General features: G+C 38.9%; 1 protein-coding gene across 8 annotated transcripts; it reads right to left on the reverse strand.

The window, feature by feature from the left end:
• Positions 1–9,386: 9,386 nt before the first annotated feature.
• LOC141642857 (nuclear pore complex protein NUP107-like) lies at positions 9,387–13,870 on the reverse strand. 8 transcript variants are annotated; one of them, XM_074451813.1, is made up of 8 exons: positions 13,631–13,837; positions 12,813–12,883; positions 12,515–12,671; positions 11,926–12,046; positions 11,269–11,495; positions 10,800–10,946; positions 9,743–9,794; positions 9,387–9,625 (listed from the first exon to the last, which is right to left on the reverse strand). In XM_074451813.1, the coding sequence occupies exons 2-4, from the start codon at positions 12,872–12,874 to the stop codon at positions 11,933–11,935; spliced, it is 333 nt and encodes a 110-aa protein (XP_074307914.1). In that variant the 5' UTR covers positions 12,875–12,883; positions 13,631–13,837; the 3' UTR covers positions 9,387–9,625; positions 9,743–9,794; positions 10,800–10,946; positions 11,269–11,495; positions 11,926–11,932. The 8 variants fall into 8 exon arrangements, with proteins under 8 accessions (XP_074307914.1, XP_074307919.1, XP_074307918.1 ...); XM_074451816.1 differs by having other exon boundaries at positions 9,529–9,615; XM_074451818.1 differs by lacking the exon at positions 11,269–11,495 and having other exon boundaries at positions 9,387–9,615; positions 10,828–10,946; positions 12,515–12,668; positions 13,631–13,870.
• Positions 13,871–15,902: the final 2,032 nt, after the last annotated feature.

Consider the following 15,902-nt stretch of genomic DNA (forward strand, 5'->3'; position numbering starts at 1 on the left):
TGATATTAACTACTCTAAATATTGATAAGAAGAACATGCTCTTCTAATTAGACTAATGGGGTATTTATAGTGGAAATTAGGGGGATGCATTAGGGTTAACTAAGGGTTAAACTAGTAATTACACTTTTTAGATTGAGCAGGGAGGAGCCGGTATTTTCCGAAGGAAGGGCTTCTTTCTTTGTAGCTTGGAGAAGAGGAAATCGCGCTGTAGAGGAATCCGGGCGGATTAGGGTCGGGACGGGCGGATTCTGGCGATGGAACCCGAGCGGATTCAAGAGAATCCGGGCGGATTGTGGTGATGGAATCCGAGCGTCTTGGTGGAAAACCGCACGGATTGTGCAGGTGGAGGACGGTCGGATTTTAGACAATCCGCACGGATTGTGCCTCAGCAAGGCTTCTTCTTCTTTTCTTCCCTTTTCTTCATAAATTCCTTGGGGATTTCCTTGGGGACTCAAGGATCCTTTCTCAACATATCTCATCTACTATCATATGTACAAAGGCCTTCTAATCTTGTCTCTCCTTGATGCTTGGTCATTGAATTCGATCAATTTAGTCTCGTTTTGCCATGAAAATGCAAGATTCTTACTCCTTTCCTACCAAGGGATCAAAATCTCAAAGAATATGCAAAACAAAGAACTAAAGATAATAAATGACCCTTATATGCACTAAAAAGCATGGGAACAAGGCTAATTCGGGGGCTAAATATGCACTAATTATGGTCACATCAAATATCCCCAAACCGAACCTTTACTCGTCCCGAGTAAAGAGGTGACAAAGACTAGGACCATTATTTAAACTAACCTAATAACATATCCGATATGAGACAATTAGCGGGTCTCACTCCGCCCCTTCAACTCACAACAGGACAACCATGAGGTAGGATGCCTTCTTGCAAGGCAAGGTGGGTCTTGCCAAAATGGCGACACATCCAAACATTAAGCACACAAAATCACATAATGGATGCATCTACAAAAGAATAGCCACTTCCTCATCAAGTGGCGGAGGCACTAAAGAGGAACAAATTTAAGAGCATGTAATCCTTCACAAATACTAGTTCAACAAATTACTAAGGCTAAGAGGATGGCACTAAATCACCTCCAAATGGTGTTAAACTAGACTACTTTCGTCCTCAATTTCCAAATGCTTTCGTCAAGAGCGATCGGATGGTGGTGGAATGATGATCCCTATGATGCTAGTAGCATATGACATGACAAGTCTCGAATTCTCTACAAAAGTAAAGGTCATGGATCGTCCCAAGCTCGACAAAGTGGCTTGACAAAAAGGCTTTTTGGGAATGAAATGCTCAAATCTTTATACACAACGGTGGATATGACTAGTATTCAAAACTGTCCTCATTTCACTTCCACATTTCAAAAATTTAAGATGGGGTTTGTCCCTTCCGGGCTAGTGTCCTTTGCTTTCGCCAATCGCTTATTAGGCAACCGGTTAACCTCTAGACAATAGCTTTTCGGGGTGATAGTCACTCTGTCTCTGGGCGGCCGAATTCACAACCGTGTGGGGGCCCAATTCAATGGATCCCGCACCAAAGCACATCGAAGTGGTACGCCTCCATCAAAACAATTTAAATTTCTCAACAATTCATAACATTTGAGGTTTCCTTGGCATTAAATTACTTCCACATGACAAAATTCCTTGAAATGAGCACTTCAAGCTTATTGATAGAAAATATTTTTGGGTTGCCTTACCACAAGGTCAATCAAGGTCACCTAGACAAGTTAACCAAGTCCACATTGCATCACGGGGTTGGATAGGTGACTCACATGCAAACCCTTGACTAGGCCTTGGGTCATGGGTCAAAAGATACTAGTATGACACTATCTAGGGTGTTTTACAACCATTCTAGTAGGCAAAGTCTTAAGTTGAACAAGTATTTGTAATGGCTTAGTTGCTCTTGTCAAAGTTCCCAATTAGGCATTTTTTAAAACATTTCTAACATGCAACTACATGCCATGATACAACTAATATAAACATCCTAATGCAAGTGATTCTATCAACTAATATGACATATAAACTACATGCAAGTCCTAAGTTCACATTGTTATACCGCATCAATCAAAATAAAGCCACATAGTCATTAACATAAAGAGGAAAAAGGAGATTGGAAAGATCATACAATGCGGTCTTTAATATCCTCATGTCTCGGATGTGGCGTAGTCAATCAATGTGAACAAGGATAGAACAAACACAATATATACAAAACAATATATACAAGACTACAAAAGGAAATAAACATGTTTTTGGGTTTTTCAATTTTCAATTTTTTATGATTTTCGAACTTTTTCAATTTTTTGGATTTTTTTGAATAAGAGTTAAATGTTAGAATTCCCATCCCCACAGTAATATGGGCATTGTCTTCAATGGCCAAAATGATGGAAATTATGCAAAGATGATGCATGATTTCTATACTAAATGCAATCTACACTAAGCTACACTACATGATGCATGGTTTTTGTTATGACGGAGAGGATAATTTAGATTACCTCCCGTTGTGTATGCATTAACTTCCCCAAACCGAGTTAGACACTATTGCTAATGTACAAGGATGGGTGTAGTTCATGCACACACTATGCAATGCATGAAACGAATTTGTCATTTTGGATTTTGAAAATGGGAACAATAAAATGAGAACACCTCAATGGTACCGAGGTGTGAGTCCTCTATGGTGCTAGGACTACTCCAACAATGATAAAAATACAAGGTAACAAGACACAAACTTCTCTTCATGAAACTTTGAAAGATAAAGAGGAGAGATGAGAAAACTTCACTTAAACTTAGGTGGGTGCCTCTCGCCCGCTCCACCTAGTGATGAAGTAGTCTTCTAGACATCGGCATCATCTCCCTCTACATCGCTATCCCAAATATCCTTTGAGGCATCACTCAAACTTGGGTCCATGAATTCGTCTTCCTCACTCTTAAGCTCCACCGTGTCACCTCCACAAGAATTGCCACTCTCCTCCTCTTGTCTACCGTTCGCCCCTTCATTAGCTCTCTCCAAGTTGGGGAAGAGCAAATCCATTTGAGCCCATGAGGGGAAAGCTCCTTCCTCACTAATCCGTCCTCTTCGACCCATCTCGTGATATTGAGGATAGAGTGTATAGTAAGTGTCCACGGAGGTCTCGTATTGTCGGTAGTGTAGATCTTGTAAGATTCTCGTGACAAAGTCATCACGGGGGAGGATGAAGGGGTTTGGATGGTTATACGGTTGGTAGGGGAAAGGGTAGGGAGGCACTTTTATCTTCTCATTTTGAGTTTGTTGTTCTTGTTGTTGTGGTGGTGGATTTGATGGTGGTGGTGCTTGCCTTGTTTGACTTGGGATGAGGTAGGATGGCATTGGAGACAAGTTTCCTCTTCTTGGGAAGATCCGTGGTAGATCGGCCATTGGAAGATAAATCGGATCGCTTCCTTTTGTCAACCACTTTATCCGCTTATCAACCCCCTCAAGGGTTATCCAATGGTGATGGACGAGAAGGAGATCTTCATTAATTCTCGTGTTTCCCATAAGTGGAGTGTACTCATTATTCTCATTGAACCTTGGGTTGAAGTGCTTTGCAAGTCTAGTAATGAGTCCTCCATTCACTATGTGCTTCATTCCATCATCATCCCAATTTCTAAACTTTGCCCATTTCTCTAGCAAAACTAGAGGTGCATTGAAGTGATACCCATTTCTCCCTTGAATGTTGAGGTAGGATTCCATAAACACAAGGTCTAATTGGTTCACGATGGCCGGATCTCGGCGGGCAAGTAGAGTGCCCGAAAGAAATCGATATGTAAGCCTCAAGATCGGGTTTTGGATATGAAAAGCAAGACATTCCTTGGTATGAATGAAATCCCGGCCCGTCATGGCCCTCCACAAAGGTTCAACACTATACTTTTTGGGTTTCGATGTTCGGGTAGGCGAAACATCAAGTCCAAACACATTTGCGAATTCTACAAGGGTCATCATCCTAGAAACTTTCTCCAACCTAAACTCTATGCATATCACTTTGTTCAAGGTTGTAATCTTTAAAAAGTTCAAAAATTCAAGCACAAGAGACCGATAGGTTGGTTCATACATGCGAAAAAGGGTTGAAAGACCGAAAACCTCAAAGAGAGCTTCCACTTGGTGATAAATCCCAAGTTTCCTCAAGGTAGCATGACATAAAAACTTAGTGGGAAGAATATTCTTACTTAGAAGCCGGTGGAAGACTAATTATTGCACATCATTGAGAAATTCCACATTTGAGAAGTCATCAAGCCTTGTAAGATCTACAATCTCTTCATGTTCCCTTCTTAAAGTGTTGAGATGGGAGGTAGAAGAACTTCCCATCATCCTTGGTCTTCTTGCACTCCTAAAAGAAGATCTCCTTGGTGCCATTCTTGATTATTTTGTTGGATTCTTTTGATTTGTGAAAGGGTAAGGATGTTCCTTGTTGACTGAGTGTTGCCTTTTGGAAACCCTAGAAAATTGGGGCTTTTTGATCTTGTGGGTTAAGAGAATGATTTGGGTATGTATGGGAGTCATAAGGAGGTGGGTTTTATAGTGCAAGTGGAAGGAGTAGTGATGTGTCACTATATGTGTGGTGGGGTGTAATTTAATTAGGAAAAAGTCGGGTTGAAACAGCGTGGGAGGACGAGCGGATTCGTGCTGAAGACGCTCGGATTGGTGCTCCTCGAGACGGGTGGATTCTGGGCAATACGCCCGGATTCTTTCACAGCGAAATTCCAAAATTTTGACGCCTCAAAGACGGGCGTCCCGAGCTTAAGACGCTCGGATTCTTTTTCACCGAGACGGGCGTCTCCTTTTGAAGATGGACGGATTCCTCTACAGAGATTTTCCTTGAAATGCACAGGTAGAAAGACGGGCGTCTTTCTTCAAATCCAGCCGAATTTTACAAGACAGGCGTTTTTCTTCCTAGGGCGCTCGGATTCGACCTCAGTCCAAAAATCTTCAAATTCTCAGCGTAGATGGATGGACGGTTTCTCCTCTAAACGTCCGGATTCCAGCAATACGGCCGGATTCGGGCTGTGAATTTCTTCCCTTGACTTTTTCTCCTCTCTTAGATGCGTCCCCACACTCGAGAATTCGTTCCTTTCTTCATTCAAAATTCATTAGTAACCCTCCCTCACTTACGCTCATGAAAAGAGTTCATGCTATTTATTAAAACAAATGCAATAAAACAATAAATACAAGTTAGAGGGTTAATATATTTACAAGTGGTGGTTTAGGGAGGACTCCACCAAACTCTCCCTTAGATGGTCCTTTCAAGGGTGAGGAGGCCCGAGGTAGGTGACCTCGACCTCTCCAAAAAACGCTCCTTTATAGTATGGCTTCAACCTTTGACCATTTACCTTGAACTTGCTTCCATCTTCCGCCTTGAGTTCGAAATCTCCATATTTTCCAACTTCGGTTATCACATAGGGACCCATCCATCTAGAGTTCAATTTTTCCGGAAAGAGTCGGTAGCGGGAATTGAATAGAAGGACTTTGTCTCCCTTGTGCAAGGCCTTTTGTCTAATTCTCTTATCATGAAGCAATTTCGTTCTTTCTTTGTAAATCTTTGCATTCTCATAGGATTCTAGTCGGAACTCCTCCAACTCTTGGATTTGAATCATCCTCCTTTGACCGCTCAATTTGAGATCAAGATTAAGTGCTCGGATTGCCCAATAAGCTTTGTACTCCAATTCGATTGGCAAATGACATGCTTTTCCATAGACAAGCTTGTAAGGGGAGGCTCCTATGGGAGTCTTATAGGCCGTCCTATAAGCCCAAAGAGCATCATCAAGCTTTGTGCTCTAATCTTTCCGAGTCTTGTTCACAACTTTCTCAAGGATTTGCTTGATCTCTCTATTTGAAATCTCGACTTGACCGCTTGTTTGAGGATGATATCCCAAGCCGGTTCTATGTTGGACACCATATTTGGTCAAAAGGGATGCAAGCTTCTTCTCATGGAAATGCATTCCTCCATCACTAATGATTGCTCTAGGAACTCCAAATCTTGGGAAAATTATCTTCTTGAAAAGCTTGGTGACCGTTTTTGCATCATCATTTGGGGTGGCAATTGCCTCCACCCACTTTGAGACATAATCTACGGCCACAAGGATGTACTTATTCCCATTGGATGTCACAAAGGGCCCTTGGTAGTCGATTCCCCAAACATCGAAGATCTCCACCTCTAGAATGCCCCTTTGTGGCATTTCATTCCTCAATGAGATATTTCCCGTTCTTTGACAAGCGTCGCAATGAATGATGAATTCTCTTGTATCTTGAAACATTGTAGGCCAATAGAAGCCTGATTGGAGAATTTTTGCAACGGTTCTCCTTGCTCCATGGTGCCCACCGTAGGGTGATGAATGACATCCTTCCAAGATTCCTTGGATTTCCCATTGAGGGATGCATCTCCGGTAGAGCCCATCACTACACTCCTTGTAGAGGTTTGGGTCATCCCAAAAGTACCTCTTCACTTCGAATAGGAATCTCTTCCTTTGGTTGTGGTTCAAATTTGGAGGGAGTACCTTTCCAACAATATAATTGGCATAATCGGCAAACCATGGGGTGATGTGCCTTTCAAGTTGTGTTTGAATGGCCATCAAAATATCGTTGGGGAATGAGTCATTGATCGGGGTTTCTCCATTTTCATCATGAAACCGGATCCTTGACAAGTGATCCGCCACTACATTCTCGGCTCCTTTCTTGTCTCTTATTTTCAAGTCAAATTCTTGAAGAAGCAAAATCCATCTCAACAATCTTGGTTTTGCCTCCTTCTTTATCAAGAGATGTCGGAGAGCGCGATGATCCGAAAATACAATCACCTTGGATCCAAGCAAGTAGGAACGGAATTTATCCAAAGCATATACAATGGCAAGAAGCTCCTTTTCGGTTGTGTCATAATTCACTTGGGAGAGGTCGAGGGTCTTTCTTATGTAATAGATGGCGTGAAGAGCTCTCCCTACCCGTTGGCCAAGAACCGCTCCAACGGCGTAGTTGCTAGCGTCACACATAATCTCGAAAGGTAACTCCCAATTCGGGGGTTGAATGATCGGTGCCGAGATTAGTGCTTCTTTGATTCAATTAAAAGCTTCAACACACTCATCAGTGAATTGGAATTGGGCATCTTTAAGCAAAAGTTGAGTGAGGGGTTTCGCTATTTTTGAAAAATCCTTTATGAAACGACGATAAAAACCCGCGTGACCGAGAAAACTTCTCACCCCTCTAACATTCACGGGAGGTGGGAGTTTCTCTATCACCTCAACTTTAGCTTTATCGACCTCGATGCCCTTTTCCGAAATCAAATGACCCAAGACAATTCCTTCATTGACCATGAAGTGACACTTTTCCCAATTTAAAATAAGACTAACATCTTCACACTTTTGCAACACAAGAGAAAGATTATGCAAACATGAGTCAAAGTCCTTTCCATATACACTAAAATCATCCATAAAAACTTCCATTATGGTCTCTAGGTAATCGGAGAAGACACTCATCATGCATCTTTGGAAAGTGGCGGGGGCATTACATAAACCAAAAGGCATCCTCCTATATGCAAAAGTGCCATAAGGGCATGTGAAAGTGGTCTTATTTTGGTCATCCGGGTGTATAGGGATTTGGAAGAATCCCGAATACCCGTCAAGGTAACAAAATAATTTGTTGGAGGCTAACCTCTCAAGCATTTCGTCAATGAATGGTAAAGGGAAGTGATCCTTTCTTGTTGCGGAGTTTAACTTCCGATAGTCAATGCACATACGCCAACCGGTGATCATTCTTGTGGGTATTAGTTCATTCTTTTCATTTGTCACTACTGTAGTACCTCCTTTCTTAGGTACCACTTGGACGGGGCTAACCACAAAGAATCCGATATGGGATATATGATTCCCGCATCAAGTAATTTCATGACTTCTCCTTTGACAACTTCTTGCATGTGGGGGTTCAATCTTCTTTGGGGTTGAATGGTAGGTCTATGGTCTTTCTCTAGATGAATTCTATGCATGCAAAAGTTGGGACTTATACCCTTAAGGTCATCTAGACTATAACCTATAGCCTTCTCATGTTGTTTCAACACATCAAACAATTTTCCCAATTGGTCATCATCAAGTCTATCATTAACAATCACGGGTTTGGTCTTTGATTCATCAAGGTAAGCATATTTCAAATTTGGGGGAAGGGGTTTTAAAGTGGGGGTTTGTACCTTACTTTCCTCCTTTGAAGTTTTATTGAGAATTTGCCCAATCTCCATTAGACATTCCATTCTCATAGCATACTCAACTTCATTTTCATCAACCTCATCATATTCAAATTCCATGATGGGTTCCTCTTGCTCTTGAGCTTGTAAAATATCTTCTAGGATGGATTGCTCATCCTCTATGGGTTGACATGCTTCCACTAGAATGTTATGCACTAATTCGGATTGTGCGCGAGTAAGTTCCTTGTTAGCTAGAGCGGCCTCAAAAAGATCCACCTCCAATTCCCAATACATATTTTTAGCCTCACTTGCTTCCAAGGCTTCCAATGCTTGCATGGGATCCTTGAAGAAAGGTATACTCAAGTGGTCCTCTACCAAACAATCTATAAGATCCATCTCGCAAAATATCGAACAACTTGAAAACGATTAGAACAAACCTTGAGGAGTTTTACTTCCCTAAGGCGAAGAAAGACACAACTAATAACAATAAAAGGGAAATCTAAATCAAGTAAACACCGTCCCCGGCAACGGCGCCATTTTTGATCGGTCTGTTTCGTGTTCACAATTAAAGGTGTGGTCGTTGGGTCACGTCCGAATCAAAACACAATTTATAGCTTCACAAACAACTCTACAATTAGTAAAGAGGCAAGTAAAGGTCGGATCCCAAGGGACGAGTATTCACTAGTAGAAAAAGTCTCATTGACATCGGTTATTTTACCCTATTTACATCGCTTTTGTGGCGATGTTTCTGGGGGCGACGTATTTAGTATTTTTAGCTAAACATCGATTTCAGAACCGATGTAAATAGTATAAAATTAACATCGATTATGGGTAAAAGCGATGTTAATAGTGTTTCAATTACATCGGTTTTGGTCTAAAACCGATGCAAATAGTATATTATTAACATCGGTTATAGGTGAAAAGCGATGTTAATAGTGTCTCAATTACATCGGTTTTGGTCTAAAATCGATGTAAATAGTATATTATTTACATCGGTTATAGGTGAAAAGCGATGTTAATAGTGTCTCAATTACATCGGTTTTTGTTTGAAACTAATGTAATGTAAATGGCATTTTTACATCGTTTTGTCTGAAACTGATGTATGAAACTGATGTAGTATGATTCAGAATGACGATTTACTCTTAAGTTAGGGGCCTACAAAATGAATCAATATAAAATAACAACCCTGCATCTTATTCCTTCCAACAATTTTAAACACAACTACATATTTATTATACCAAAAAAATATCATAGCGTATACAATTCCGTCCATTCAAAATAATTTAAAATGTACACTACAAGCTTCTACGACGCAAAATGTGTATTTTCAATTACAATTTCTAGAAATCTAAATCATGCATACTCTACACGTTCTTTCCATAATAAAGCGACCAAAGCTCTCGAACCTCGTTCATTTGTTCAATTGTCATTTGCGAACCTGAAACACACTACATACAAGAGTAAGGATTAGAATTAGGAAGAGGTAGACATTTAAAAAATACGAACAATATCTATACATAAAAATAAATTCAAAGGGCTTTATTACATAATAGCTATATACTTGCCTTTTGCACAAATCGTACCAATTTGTTATCAACTACGTCAGAAGCTCAGTACCTGCAAGAAAATTATGTTCTAGTAAACATAAGCCTTCATAAATATAACTCAGAACAACCCAAAAATGACCCCTGACCCAACTCATAAGCAAAAATGACGTCAACTGCGATGACCAGAACGCCCCATCGAACGAATAGAGTGTCGAAAGGCAATGTCACAATGAGATTCATGCACTATATGATTTCTACTTATTTGACTAGGCATCACAAGGTTCCTCGGGACAGTGTACTAAACAACATTTCAAACATGAATTGAAAGTTTGTCGCTGGAAGAAGTTCTAAGCACACTATAAAATAAATATCAATAAGACAACTACAAGTCTGCACCAATTTACTTGATGCTCAAAAGTAAAAATCAACCTTTGAGCATGTATTAATTCCCAAAGGTACTCACATCTTAAACACATAACCAGCATTAATACAACAGGAAACAACAACAAACAGTCAAACATTAACCATACATAACCAAAACAAAAGGGAAGAATCAAAGAATGTATAATTAGAACTCGGAAAAATGTATTTCATTTTGCAGGTAAGTACTGAGAGTAACTATAAAACAAGGAACAGCGTGACAGTCATTACTTTCGTAAACTCAACACAGAAGTAAGAAACAACCCACCACAAGATACTACGATCCATAATTTCGCAAACTGAACACTGAAATAACACAATGCGACAGTCATTACTTTCGCAAACTCAAAATTGAACTCAACTCTTCTACTTATTTCTATTTAATATTCCATGTCATTTTTAGGTATTTGTTTCAAGTTCTTGTGTTTTCATTTTTAGTCTCTTATATTCTTTGCTTGAGTCACTAGTTGAGATCGAGTCGCAGAGAATGTGGCTGTTTTTGTGAAGAATCATGAATAACATGTTCAAGAATCATGTATTCTAATATTCACCAATGTCTAATGTGATACTCCATTTAAATCTCAGTTAATAAGTACATTAAGTTTTACTCGTTAACAACTTAACATTACGGAAAGAAAAGTGTTAGGAAACATACTATACAGTGCGAGAAGAAAAGTAGTTACTTTAAAGAGTTGCCACTCTTGTATCTTCTTATTTGCACAATAATAATATCACCATCAGCGATTGAATCAGCAGCACGTGTAAGAGAGCTCATACTTTTCATCTCACTATCATCCCTCCCCTGAAAGTTCACAAATTTTTTACACATTGAGTAAAATCTTGAACATTTGGTAAATTTCAAAGTGAATGGACAAAATTTCATGAACATTAAGCAATCAATTTTACGAATCGATAGAAACTTTCAAATAATTCTATAGTTTAATCAATTTTAAGGGAACAACATATCAATTTAAGAAATTAAAAAAGCTAAAGATTATGGAGATTAATTGAGAAAGAAACAAAGTAGAAGCAACCTATATATTTTCTTATTCATTAAAAACCAAATTACCGATTCTCAGCGGTTGCATAATGAGTTTTTCACTGCTAAAAAAAAAACAAATTACCGATTCTCAGCGATTCTCATTAAAAACCAAATTACCGATTCTCAGCGATTCTCAGCCCGGTGCACAATGGCGTCCCCGCTAGGCGAGGGTCCGGGGAAGGGTCCCACAACAAGGGTGTAATTGGGGCAAGCCTTCCCTTGCCATTTTGGCAAGAGGCCGCTCCAAGGACTTGAACCCGTGACCTCACGGTTACAAAGCAACATCTAAACCGGTGCGCCAAGGCTCCCCTTGCATAACCAGGAAAAAATTGATTTACTTGCCTTGAGTAGAAAACTTAAGATAATTCATATATGAGATTTCTCAGTTGGTGTAACTGTGTAAACATAAGATACCCAAACTTATTTGAAGAGCATTACAGTGTGAAAAAAGATGATACCATAATAATTTTAGAAATGTAAAACATTTTTTATTGCCAAAAAAAAGGTCAACTTTACAATTTGGATAGTGTAAAAGATTGGGTAAGATAATTGCATGGTAGGAAGGGAGCAAAACCTAAAATCTCACTTATCCTACATAAGGCCATCCTGTCCAAGACTTGCCCGTACAAGTGTTAAAGTTCACGGAAAAAATCAGCACATTTTTGATAAATCGGGAAAAAATTACATTCGATCCAAGGAAATTTGAGTACACTAAGCCACAAGGTTCAAGAAAAGTTACTCTGTCATCAGGAAGAGGCAATGCGTTTTCTCGAGTTGCTATCTATCTTCTTAAGATGTCGTTGAGTATTATGCCAAATGCCAGAACTAGGAAAGTATGTACCAACGTGAGAACCGCGAATCTATGAAGCCAGAATATGCAAAGAAAAGCAGGTAAGCCGTTAGTTAGTAACGAGATCTTTCCTCAAACCAGGTTGGAAAAAAATAAGACTACATAAACATGATATTCAAATTTAACACACAGTGGAGACTACTTCATAAGTCCAGCCATATATAGACAGCTTAACTTAATGGGAGCCGCAATAGTGTGTGTGCGTGTGGTATGAGCTTGATGCTCACAAGGATTCTATCACGGGTTTTAAAAATGAAAGAGACAAAACATTTCCCGTTCATTTGTATTCCTGTTTTAAAGAAGTGTTATTTTACATTTCTACGTTCTAGCAGTTTTTCATCAATTGCCCACTACTCCTGATAAGGTCCAATGCATCTTTTTATCAGGCTTTTATTGTTGGTTGTTGTTGTTGCACCGAATTGCCTCTATCATCAACCAAGCTAAATATAAGGCAAAAGAGGACAACAAATCAGTTTACCTTGCTCTCTAAATCCAAGGCTTTGGACGCCAGCCCCTCTAACCACTGAGTTATCCGAAGGCACAGCTGAGCAGTGAGTTCCTTGGCAACAAACTTACAAGCCTCCAGATGAGTAGTTGTTGGGCTCAAAACAAGATCTCCAGGAAGTTTTTCACTGCTATGTTAAACAAAAATCAACAACCATAACATCAAGCAAATCCTCGGTCAACAAAAAGATTAGTGCATTTACATTATTAAACAATCGCCTTAAGAAGCATTGCAAAAGTATGCACAAAAGTAGACAATCAGGAATACTAACCTGCATAACCCAAACAAGTAAGGTTGTACTAAATAGTAGTGTCCGAACTTTTTTAAGGTCATCGAACTTTCCTGCGATGTAAGTAAAAAATTGTCAAAGAAATACAAGAAATTATACTTTGTTATTTAACTTGATTAATTAAGTACACTAGAAGAAGGGACAGCAACCTCGGACAAAATGATATGTAGGTGGCTATAGTAGGGCTATAGTAGGAATGACTAAATCAGCCCCATTAAAAACAACATTACAAGCAAATACCTCAAAGATAAACAAAGATATTTCCTTTCTAACCAAATACCTCAAGATAAACAAATATAATACCTCGCTAGTAAGCAATGCAAGCGAGTGACGAAGGTTTCATGACAAACTAACAATAAAAACAGATATTGATCCTTGGTTCCGTGACGAAGGTTTGGAAACATGGTAATGACGAAGGTTTCATGACAAACTAACAATAAAAACAGATATCGATCCTTGGTTCCGTTTTCTTAGTAATTATGGCTTAAAAGACGACGAGCTAAGAAAAATCAATTTCAATACAAACACATCGAATTCAGTTTAGGGTATAACCACCCAAACAATCAAAATCATAATAATAATAAAATAAATTCAATAAAACCAATATCAAAGGTGAAGTAATCAAATAACCCACAACATATATATTCATCTTCAAAATCTAAATATTCCTGCAAGATTTCTCCATAGTGCATATAAAACATGAACATAACCATCAACAAATTACAATATAGACACAATAACACAAAAATTATACAAAAAAATCGAATTAAACATAAGAATCTAAAAATTAGGGTTTATACCTCAAACAGAAGAGAGAACAAGGGTGGTACTCAAGGTGGTTGTTCGCCGCTGTTACGAGGGGTTAGTGACGGGCCAGTATATGAATAGCGGTGTGGCATGAGAGACATGAAATCCTGGTGGTAGAGGGCGGGTAAAGATGATAGCGAGAGCGAGGTCGAATGAAGAGGCGAAAAATTATATCAGAAAGTGAAGGGTCTTGGGGAAATAAGAGACTAGGTAGTTTTTTTTGTCTATTAATTGAGAATGCTTTTACATCGGCCCTTTAAAACCGATGTTAATGATACCATCTTTACATCGTTTATGTTAAAATCGATGGTACAAATATCTTTGTACATTATTTTTTAAAAATCCGATGTTATTTATGAACATTTACATCGTTTCAACTATAACCGATGTCTTTGTGGCGATGTAAATAGGACTTTTTCTACTAGTGATTGAAATGAGATTCCTATTGAAACTAGTGGTGTCTTAGGTGTGTCACAATTTGGGTTGATGTAGAAGGTCACTAACTAAAATAGCAATGAAAATAAACTAGCAAGATGAATTAAAAGGGGTGCAAACAATTGATTAAAAAGCACTAGGGTGTCATGGGATCATAGGGGAATCAAGGGAATTGATCATACAAACATGTTCTCAAATTATAAGCAAGCAATTATTGTTGTGATGGATTGAGTTGGGTTATATCTTACAATCCTAGGAAAGTTTGGGTCCCGGAGCCGAATCGATTAGATTGTACAACACCTACAAGTCGACTTAATCTTCCCTACTCAACAACATGCATGGTCTAATGAGACTCGAGTTAGGTTATGTCTTACAAGTCTCATTGAAAAGATAGGAGATGGTGGTAAATCCAAGGATTCATAGGCTTAGCATTTCATCAAATATAACATGTGCATGAGTTGAGATCAAAACAAGAAAGCAAATAAAACATGAAAGCATATTAATTTAAGCATGAATCATTCCCCATGTTGGTTTCCCCTAATCACCCATTAACCCTAGCTAAGAGACTACTCACTCATTATCATGTTGATCATGCTAGCAAGGTTGTCAATCATACCAACAAAATGAAACATGATGAATAAATAAAAGTAATTAACAATAATTAAAAAGGGATTAAGAGAATTATACCTACTAATGGTTCCAATAATAAAGCAAAGATAAAAGAAGTACTTGAATGCTTGATTGAGAGGTTGTCAATCTCCCAATAATAACCCAAATAATCTTCAATTACCCAAAATAAAGGATGAACAAAAGAGAGATTAAGGAAATAAAACTTGTATTAGAACTTGATTAATTGTTGATTACAAAACTAAAGAGAGATTTAATTGATATTAACTACTCTAAATATTGATAAGAAGAACATGCTCTTCTAATTAGACTAATGGGGTATTTATAGTGGAAATTAGGGGGATGCAGTAGGGTTAACTAAGGGTTAAACTAGTAATTACACTTTTTAGATTGAGCAGGGAGGAGACGGTATTTTCCGAAGGAAGGGCTTCTTTATTTGTAGCTTGGAGAAGAGGAAATCGCGTTGTAGAGGAATCCGGGCGGATTAGGGTCGGGACGGGCGGATTCTGGCGATGGAACCCGAGCGGATTCAAGAGAATCCGGGTGGATTGTGGTGATGGAATCCGAGCGTCTTGGTGGAAAACCGCATGGATTGTGCAGGTGGAGGACGGCCGGATTGTAGACAATCCGCACAGATTGTGCCTCAGCAAGGCTTCTTCTTCTTTTCTTCCCTTTTCTTCATAAATTCCTTGGGGATTTCCTTGGGGACTCAAGGATCCTTTCTCAACATTACTCATCTACTATCATATGTACAAAGGCCTTCTAATCTTGTCTCTCCTTGATGCTTGGTCATTTAATTCGATCAATTTAGTCTCGTTTTGCCATGAAAATGCAAGATTCTTACTCCTTTCCTACCAAGGGATCAAAATCTCAAAGAATATGCAAAACAAAGAACTAAAGATAATAAATGACCCAAATATGCACTAAAAAGCATGGGAACAAGGCTAATTCGGGGGCTAAATATGCGCTAATTATGGTCACATCAGGTATGAAATTGAAGCTTTTGAAAAGTTCAAAGAGTTTCAGAATGAAGTAGAAAACCAATTAAAAAGAAGATTAAAACATTACGATTAGATCCTGGTGGGGAATATTTAAGTAATGACTTTAATGATCACCTTAAAAACTGTGGTATTGTATCTCAGTTAACTCCTCCTGGCACACCACAACTGAATGGTGTGGCTGAAAGGAGCAATCGAACTTTAT

Source organism: Silene latifolia, chromosome 2 (genome assembly GCF_048544455.1).
Source record: "Silene latifolia isolate original U9 population chromosome 2, ASM4854445v1, whole genome shotgun sequence".
Classification (NCBI taxonomy): Eukaryota; Viridiplantae; Streptophyta; class Magnoliopsida; order Caryophyllales; family Caryophyllaceae; genus Silene; species Silene latifolia.

Bases quoted from the DNA above. Each gene is read 5' to 3' on its own strand.
- LOC141642857 (XM_074451815.1), bottom strand. From the start codon at position 12,874: ATGACCTTAAAAAAGTTCGGACACTACTATTTAGTACAACCTTACTTG. The intron at 12,672-12,812 runs GTTAGTATTCCT...TGTTTAACATAG, and splicing joins TACTTGTTTGGGTTATGCAG to CAGTGAAAAACTTCCTGGAG. The intron at 12,047-12,514 runs GTAAACTGATTT...CTGGCTTCATAG, and splicing joins CCTTGGATTTAGAGAGCAAG to ATTCGCGGTTCTCACGTTGG.